At 34.6% G+C, this 10,000-nt stretch overlaps 1 protein-coding gene across 13 annotated transcripts in view; it reads left to right on the forward strand.

Annotated features, from left to right (window-relative positions):
- Nucleotides 1–10,000, forward strand: part of LOC106875668 (adhesion G protein-coupled receptor G6) — a 123,258-nt gene that overhangs the window by 83,731 nt on the left and 29,527 nt on the right. For 12 of the 13 annotated variants that reach the window (XM_089345318.1, XM_089345324.1, XM_089345321.1 and 9 more), the window contains 4 exons: nt 1,054–1,168; nt 2,060–2,178; nt 3,188–3,282; nt 8,907–8,959. The exons of the other annotated variant lie outside the window; for it this stretch is intronic. In XM_089345318.1, coding sequence (XP_089201444.1) covers nt 1,054–1,168; nt 2,060–2,178; nt 3,188–3,282; nt 8,907–8,959 — 382 coding nt within the window. The remainder of the gene's footprint in view (nt 1–1,053; nt 1,169–2,059; nt 2,179–3,187; nt 3,283–8,906; nt 8,960–10,000) is intronic. 13 annotated transcript variants of the gene reach the window in all.

The following is a 10,000-nucleotide window of genomic DNA, read 5'->3' on the forward strand; positions in this document are numbered from 1 at the left end:
TCTCAGACGGTGGTGGATGTTGTGTTCTTGAGTAAGACAATTCTTACCAAACTCATAGAAGATGCAGGAACACTCTGACATATCTGAAAGGAAGTAAAATCAGGCCATGCTTAGCTGAAAAATTTATGTCTTCTTATACTTTCATAAGCTCAAAAAGCAAAATATCTGGAAGATGCCCTCAGAATCAAAAGTTCATTGGGCATCGTAGTCCGGTATATTTCTGAACTAGAGAATAATCGACACCCACAAGAAAGTTACAAGTTCATACTAAGTGAACACTAATTCAAAGAAAACACATCTACACAATGCCGAATAATGATATCAGGTCTTTCACTATACTTCGTTTAGTTTTCTATCAATAAATTTTAACACCGATATCAGTTGAACAGTCGCTACGAGCCAATACCTTCATTGTGACCAGTCATTTCTTTTGCATGTAATATTGCTCCATGATGTAAAAAATATTAGCACATACGCATGGCTATATGTGTATATAAACGTATGTTTATATGCCTATCTTTGTATTGAACAGAGAATCGGATGTTGTTATACATCAATTGTCAGAATGTAGTTCTTCGGCAGCTTTGGAATTGATGAGCCACTTTTGAGGGAATTAATTAAAAGTCTATTTAGGTTAAGCCTGGTTTTCCCTACAAGTATTACATAAAATTATAAAGTGTGTTTCGTTATATATTCGGAGGTTTTCATCTTTGTCTGCGTCTGTCACAAAATATGTTAAGAAATCATTATATATCATCGGCCTAAGAACAGCTAGCACATCCAAATTGTACTACTGCTGCTACTACTATTACTACATGCTGCAGCTACTACTACTACTACTACTACTACTACTACTACTACTACTACTACTACTACTACTACTACTACTATAACTGCTGATGCTGTTGCTGCTGCAGCTACTACATTTACTACTAAAACTACCACCACCACCACCACAAACAACAGTATTATAACTATTCATTTCCAGTATATAAACCACATCAATGAATTCCCTAATAAGTATCTCATATTAGCGTTTTCTTTCTTTTTCAGTGGTTTGTAATGAAAACACAACATCAACCAACAGTCATACTTTCTACTGGCCAATGACAAAAGTAGGAACTAATGTGACGATCCCATGTGGTGCAAATATATCAACAAGACATTGGTTCGTTTGTATTGTGTACTTCTTTCCAAATTTCGATGTTTCAGTGAGAGAATGTTCTATGATATAATAAATAAAACATCTACATAGATTAAGACGATAGCATTAATGTGCGTCTAATCAAAACATTTAACGCTGCCATTTTATATTTTAGGCAGTATGTGACATACTTTTTGTCTTGGTTACACGAGCAACATTTGCTTTCTTCCCAATATTAGAAAAGGTTTTCAAACATTTGTTGTCTAGATTCATATCATTGCCTGGACTTTCAGGTCACAAAATAAGTGTAGGGGAGGAAACACATATCTAGACGCAGCAAATTCTATTTAATTCAGAATATTATTATTTATTCAAGTTTTATTTATTCAATGTTTTCTTACTGTAGAGCAACATGTTTTGTTACTATATGGTTACTATAGAGTGGAGACCGAAGAAAGAAAATCATCGTGGGGCCTGACTCAGCATTTTGACATTTCTGTCCCTTCGTCTACGCTATCCTATGTGCTAAGCATGTAAAATGTTCGTCATGGAGTCTGAATTTCATAAGTTTTCACTCACCTAGGATTAATATCATGGTGCTTTAATACTTCCTCAGCCATACAGTTCCGACATCTTATATTAAAAATGTCTTAATAACGAAAAATAATAAATAAAAGCATATGTTGCAATTATTTACCCTAAATCTTAGGTAGATCTTTTAAAAAGACTTTGAGGATAGGGAGTAGATTAAATAACAGATTACTGACAAAATGCTTTGAAGTTATCTTAGTTCTACTAAATTGTGAGTTTATACGACTAATCAGTTAATAGTTTTTCTGACGTTTCTATGAGATTCATGAAATACAAATGCATAACCACGTCTGATATTTTATATTTATTTTGTTGTTCCTCTAGCACGGCGGTAGACCTAGAAATGCAAAAGTGTTCCCCATTTACTGGTATCTGGCAAGAACCAGATATGTCACAATGTTATACTTCAGGGGGCACCACTGAAAAACCGAATAACACTACACGTGAGTATCTCGAAGTACGCATACAATAGGAGTGGTAGCAGGAGGGATAATAGTAGGAGGAAGAATAGTAGCAGAGAGAGTAGAAGGAGGAGACTTATATGTGGAATAAGTGCATGTTTTTGCATTTGAATTTCGTTCCGACCACTTTACGTGTGCGTGAGTTTGTATATCTGTGTAGTTATGTCAGGTCAGTGATCGGAGCACGTGCTTTGCATAGCGTCATCGCATCCACGATTTACACGTATAAGATTGGGTCGTCTCGGGGAAGAATACAATCAAACTAAGCTGATGATCGCGAATCATACAAGTAACAGATTGCATTCTAGTTTCTTAGTACAGTCTATAGTTCGATACGAAATCCTATGAATAATAGCGCATGTGAAGCATTCTGGTTCCAAAGAGCCCAGGTAGCTCCTAAGGGTAAGGTACAGTGACTAGATTTGTAAATGGAGAGCAAGGTACAGTAGACGAGAAACCTTTGTTCACCTACTCAAACTTTGTCACACGCCAAATACTATCATCATGTCCAGCGGCAATTGAACCTATTAAACCCGCTTTCATTATATTCTGTATAATATTTCATTGGATAATGAAGTGTATGCCATTACAGATATTACTGATATGCATCGCTTTTTTTTTATACATTACGTTCTGTCAGTGTTTATAAAATATCATCAATGGTGCAGTGTACATCGCTTTATGAAACAGTCTGATGAACTAAGCAATAGAATATAAACAGACGGATTTTCCAGGCTTTTATCAACCCTATAATTTCTCTGATGCCATTAACAAAGGAAATGAAATTGCGTGGTGTTCATGCGTTTTCCAGATGGAAATGAACTGAATTAATGTAATGAAAGTTTCTCTCGCTTCAATACGAGTAACAACACTGCTATTAGAGAGATATTTATGTTTATACCTAAATTTTAACACTCAGTACATCTGTGGCGTGTGTCTCCTTTATAATTGTAATGATTGATATTCTCTTCTATTTTGTATCTTTTTATAGGCTGGACGAATTCCTTTCAATTTCATCTGATTTACAATTCGACATTTAAGAATATCAAAGATGATATAAAAGCTGCTGAAAACGTATCTAGAGCTGTGAGTAGCCATCTCATCTTTAAGGCTTATAATATGTTTAACTCTCTCTCTCTCTCTCTCTATCTCTCTATCTCTCTTTATTCTCTTCACATAGATACACACACGTATACATATACACACGCACAGGCACACACACAAATATATCTTCTTTTATTCTTTTGCTTATTCCAGTCACTTGACTACTGTCATAACGTCAAGTTCTGCCTGTCCGGAACCCATATATCTCCGTCTACATTTGCTCTACACAGGCACATTATAACATTTCGTAATCAGGTTGATCCCGGAATTGAAAATCGAGCCGTCATTTTGTTCTTGAACATTCACTGTTGGGATCTAGTTTAAAAGCACTGGGGTTGCTCTTTCTAGCCGGTAAATCTTGGCTGATTCACGCCATTTTGGTTGGCGTTTGTTAGATGGCGTCAGAGATCATGAGAGAGATAAGCGACATTCACTTACTTTATTATACTCGAGAATTGGTACGAATTGCTCACCTGTTGGAATTCAACTTGTGACTGGAAAAATAGAATGACTACATTACAGAATTGATTCTCATCCACCGGGGCTATATACTCTTTACAGATTCAATTTAGTGATGTCATATAGGTCTGTTTAGTATTGGGTCACAGGTCCAATTAGCCTTCCGTTTGAGCCAGCTCAAGATCTACGTGGTATTCGGTATTTAAGCTAGTGTGTACATATATATTTATGTATGCACGTGTGTGTGCGTGCGTGCGTGTGTGTGTGTGTGTCTCTGTGTGTGTGTGTGTGTGTGTGTGTGTAATTCATGGAATAATCGTTAAACAACACCTGAATAATGAATTCAATAAACTTCTCCGGTATCATTCATGTCTTTGTGTAATGATAACAGTCACTGGACTTTCACATAATCGGCATTTCTAAACATCGTTACCCTTCCATAAAATTATTTACAAACATAAAACCTGTTATTCTATGATAACTATCTTGTTTAACCAACATACGAATGTACGTTTACATGCCAGTGAGGAGTCAAAGAACACAGTACCAGTTCACAGTTATGATGTTTCATATCTCAATTAACCCTACATTTCTGGAAGGCTTTATATATGTGTGTTTATGTGTGTGCGTTTGTATATAGTCTGTTAAAGTCTGTCATACCGGCCATGACGAAAGGAAATAGCCCTGAAACTCGAGTCGCCTTTATATATATATATTTATATTTATATGTTTATATATTTGATCCTTTATATTGAACACTCAATATTTCATCTACATTCAATACTTTCTTTCATGGTGCCATCCATTTTTATTTTATTTTATTTTATTTTATTTTATTTTATATTGTATATTGTATATCATATTATATATTGTATATTCCATATTCTATACCCCACATTAGTTCTGCAGGAATATAAATAAAACATAAAAAACAGACAGTGTTGGAACTCTTTTAAGCAAAATAATATATTCCTCTATACACAGTCATACAAAAAAACCCACCTTTTTTGTATTTATTTTTACTCGCATATATATATACATGGTGGTTGTCTACTCCTTAAACAGAGTTTGACCACCTCCTGCACCTACACCTTAGCCCTTTCATGGCGTCTGATGTGGCTTTTTAAACCAGACAGTGTTTTGAAAAAACACCCACACAGATTGCACCTCTGATTTGCACTACCAATACCTGCAAGTAAGTTCTGCTCATTGTGGATCCTAACATGTCTTTTAAGACCCCCATTGGATTTGCAAACCCTCTGGCACACACCACATTCAAACGTGTGCACAGACATATAATCAGAATAGCTGGATGAGGTTTGGTTTCCATACATATATATATACATATATATATCATATACACACACGCACGCATATACATACATACATACATATATATATATATATATATATATATATATATATATATATATATATATATATATATATATATATATATATATATATATATACATATATATATACATATATACACACACACATATATATATTGTATTTATCTTATGATATTTACTTTAATTTATATTATCCTCATTTATTGTGCTTTTAATTATTAATTTTTCTATATGTGATAGTGGATTTTCATCGATGAGTTCTTGAAACTTGGTTATTCTCCCTAAAACTATATATTTTTTATATATATTTTATCTATAAAGCTCAATTTAAATTTAATTTTTTATAAATTGATTTTAATTGAGTTTTTACCTGTATTTTTGGATTTTGTCCCTAATATTATATATATATATATATATATATATATATATATATATACTTATATTTAACACAAAAAAAAACACCCGAAAATTCGCACACCGCTTTTACGACACCAACTGTTACTGCGCGTTCTTCTACCAAGTCAAATCGTCTACTCACGGTAAAGACGCACCAAACAAAAAAAACATGCACCATGCTTCATATTAGTCACGTGATCAATTACGTTATTTCTTCTTCGAGCGCGTGCATGTGTGTGCATGCGTGTGTTTTCCTGAGTTCGTTCCGTTGTCTGTAGTTCATTGTGCTAACGTCCTGTACCCTGATATGCACCTATATACACATGTAGATGTAAGTATGTACATATATGTGTATATACATGCATATATGTTCTTTGTATTATTATATATATATATATATATATATATATATGTATATAAATATATATATATATTTCTCTGTCTGTGTGTGTGAGCATGTGTGCGAGCATGTGGCAAACAGGACACAGTCGTGTGTCGATAAGCCAGCTGGAGGAGATGTCCTCCTGGGGCTAAAAGCAACAGTAACATCCACCCCTAGGGGTCAGCCACACTTAAGTGGCAATATACTACACTTTATCGTGCAGTTACTGTTAATACTTCATATAGAGAATTAACATTGCTTGTTTTCACCTTTTCAATATCAGTGAAGAATGTCACTGGAAAAGAAGATATAAGGTTTGCCAGATTTGTCTCTCTCACCAAGGTCATCAGCTGTCGAACGCCGACGAAGGGAAATAACCCTGAAATCCGGATACGTTCGTGCTGCTGGCCGAGGTGAGAGGGATAACTCCCTTGGCAAACAGGACACAGTCGTGTGTCGATAAGCCAGCTGGAGGAGATGTCCTCCTGGGGCTAAAAGCAACAGTAACATCCACCCCTAGGGGTCAGCCACACTTAAGTGGCAATATACTACACTTTATATATATATATATATATATATATATATATATATATATATATATATATAGATAGATAGATAGATATGTATATATATATATATATATATATATATATATATATATATATATATATATATATATATATATATGTATATATATATATATATATATATATATATATATAAATATTTATATATATATAAATAAAATATAAAAGATAAAAAATAGTATATATATAAAATTAAAATTATTCATATATACATATTTACAGACATTACCCATACATATATATATATATACATATTTACAGACATTTTGTTGGATGGTCGTTGACTGTTCAGGAGTTCATCCGCCCTTTGACAGGTCTTATTTTTCGTCCTGCAGGGTGTCCAACAACACCCTCCTCACCAAGCAAGCCTGGTGGGGTTGCCAGTTTAGTCGCCGACGACCCGACCATGCAACAGGTTGTACTGGATTACATGTTACCAGTAGCACTGAAGAGCGACCTGACATATGGGTGTGGAGTGGAGTGAAAGCATTTGAAGAGGCCAGGATGATGCAAGCAGGGCTCAAGAGATATTTAAGGAAAAATGTAAAGACTGAGAAGGTGAATAACAAGGACCTTTTTGTGTGCACAGTCTGTGACAGACCATGTCTGTCCTTGGCTGGCCCCAAATCTCACCTGCGAACCCATGGAAAACAAACCTCATCCAGCTATTCTGATTATATGTCTGTGCACACGTTTGAATGTGGTGTGTGCCAGAGGGTTTGCAAATCCAATGGGGGTCTTAAAAGAGATGTTAGGATCCACAATGAGCAGAACTTACTTGCAGGTATTGGTAGTGCAAATCAGAGGTGCAATCTGTGTGGGTGTTTTTTCAAAACACTGTCTGGTTTAAAAAGCCACATCAGACGCCATGAAAGGGCTAAGGTGTAGGTGCAGGAGGTGGTCAAACTCTGTTTAAGGAGTAGACAACCACCATATATATATATATATATATATATATATATATATATATATATATATATATATATATAAGGATAAGATCGGTATTTAAAATATTGATCTTATCAAGTGGTCAGCATGGGAATAAAAACCATCAAAACCACAATAAATGTACGCAAGGCACGATTAGCGAAGACGAAGACCAAATAAACCAGTAAAAATAAGATAATTTCAAATCCTGGATTTCTGGCTTTGCATAAATGCTCTGCCTTCATCAGTGAAATATACTCAAGTACATAAATACAAATACATGCATATAAACAGTATACTTACATATACGGACGTATACATACATATATATGCACCTATGCACACGACTAGCTTAAATAGCCCGCCTAAACAACTTCTCGTGCGATCCCGGACAGGATATCAGCGCAGTACTTGAGTATATTTCACTGATGAAGGCAGAGCATTTATGCAAAGCCAGAAATCCAGGATTTGAAATTATCTTATTTTTACTGGTTTATTTGGTCTTCGTCTTCGCTAATCGTGCCTTGCGGACATTTATTGTGGTTTTGGAGTCAGGATTTGACTGCTAATTTTTCAGCGTGGTGGTATCTCTTGATACCCTGTATTATAATTTTAAATAATTATTACCTTTGATGGTTTTTATTCCCATGCTGACCACTTGATAAGATCAATATTTTAAATACCGATCTTATCCTTATTTAAGCTAGTCGTGTGCATAGGTGCATATATATGTATGTATACGTCCGTATATGTAAGTATACTGTTTATATGCATGTATTTGTATTTATGTACTTGAGTATATTTCACTGATGAAGGCAGAGCATTTATGCAAAGCCAGAAATCCAGGATTTGAAATTATCTTATTTTTACTGGTTTATTTGGTCTTCGTCTTCGCTAATCGTGCCTTGCGGACATTTATTGTGGTTTTGGAGTCAGGATTTGACTGCTATCTTTTCAGCGTGGTGGTATCTCTTGATACCCTGTATTATAATTTTATATATATATATATTTACATATATATATGCACATCGACAGCAGTGCACAATACGATCCAGGCTGGCGGTAACCAATGTGTTTTCATTGGTAGATGTAGTCGCCGAGAAGATTAGGTCATCCAAGAGAGGAAGAATTTCAGTGAAGAGAGAAACGAATCTGACCAATCACATCAGCGTACAACGTATGACAAAGAAAAATATGCAAAGCAAATTCGAATTTTTAAAAAAAGCAAACAAGCAGGTTATATAAGATTTACACTAAAGAAAGAGAAATAAATAAAAGGAAAATTCTGTTACGTTTGCATATACAGACATGAATACATACAAATATGTATATGTGTGAGTGTGTGTGTGTGTGTGTGTGTGTGTGTGTGTGTGTGTGTGTGTATGTGTGTGTGTGTGTGTATTTGATTATAACTCATAACAAATAAATCTGTATTCTCAATCCATTATTGAGTCATGTCTCTTAATTTGCCCATAAATAATGTATATATGACTATTGCAGATGGAACATGAATTATTAAACTTGACAGGAGCATTCGAAGTTGAATATTGTGGGTAAGTAAAAGGGCATTTAACACGTTTATTAACATTTTGTTTTATTTGCGATGAAAATATTCAAGTGGTCTGTGTTTTGTTGATGCATCAAATTGTACAATAACAATGTTGTACATGTGACATATAATATTCAAATTTATAATTTCAATGAACCATCTGCCTGTATTAATATTATAACAAGCGCATATATGTATATATATATACACACGCGCATATATATATCTATATATATATATATATATATATATATATATATATATATATATATAAATATAGCGAGAGAGAGAGACAGACAGAGTTAAATACACGTGGATGTGGACAGAGGTGTATACATACATATATCGCCGTCGTCATCATCATCATCATCATCATCAGTTTTGGTATGTTTTCCACGATTGTACAAAGTGTCCCTTGAATAGAGTACTTGAAAGGGTATTGATGATCTTGTGCCCGCTTCACTTGAGAGTCCGCCTTGAAATTGCAAAGAGTAAAAGGATTAAAGGGAACGCTATGATTGAAGAAGATTAGAATAACGAATGTGATTCTTTAAGATATAATGATGTGAGAGGGTGACATTTGAGAAGAGGAAAACATTTAAAGTAGTAAGTTGGTGGTATTGGAGAGAGAGGAGGAGAGAGAGCGAGGTTAGTCAGTATTCTGAGAAGGAATATTGGAAATCAGACGAAAAAGATATGATTTTTATTTGTAGTTAATCAGGGACAGCGACGGTTGTAAAGGCGATAAGAACTGTTATGTTGAAGGGTTGCAGGACTATCCTTTATTAGGTACCAGACATTCGGTTGAACGTGCTGGGTAAAGAAAATTTTAAAAAAGCGAAACAATATGTGATTGAGGAGGATCATCGAATAGAAACCACAAAGTGTAGAAACTGTCAGATAGAAAAAAAGCCAGAGAGATTTAGTAATAAATGGCTGAGGTAGAGCTAGAGAGTTTCGCAAGTGGTTAGACGAATGAAATGATTGATAGTGGTGAGTGTAAGATAAGGAGGAGATCGATCGAAAATAGAACTTTAGCTGAATT

Source organism: Octopus bimaculoides, chromosome 29 (genome assembly GCF_046866305.1).
Source record: "Octopus bimaculoides isolate indiv1 chromosome 29, ASM4686630v1, whole genome shotgun sequence".
Lineage (NCBI taxonomy): Eukaryota > Metazoa > Mollusca > Cephalopoda > Octopoda > Octopodidae > Octopus > Octopus bimaculoides.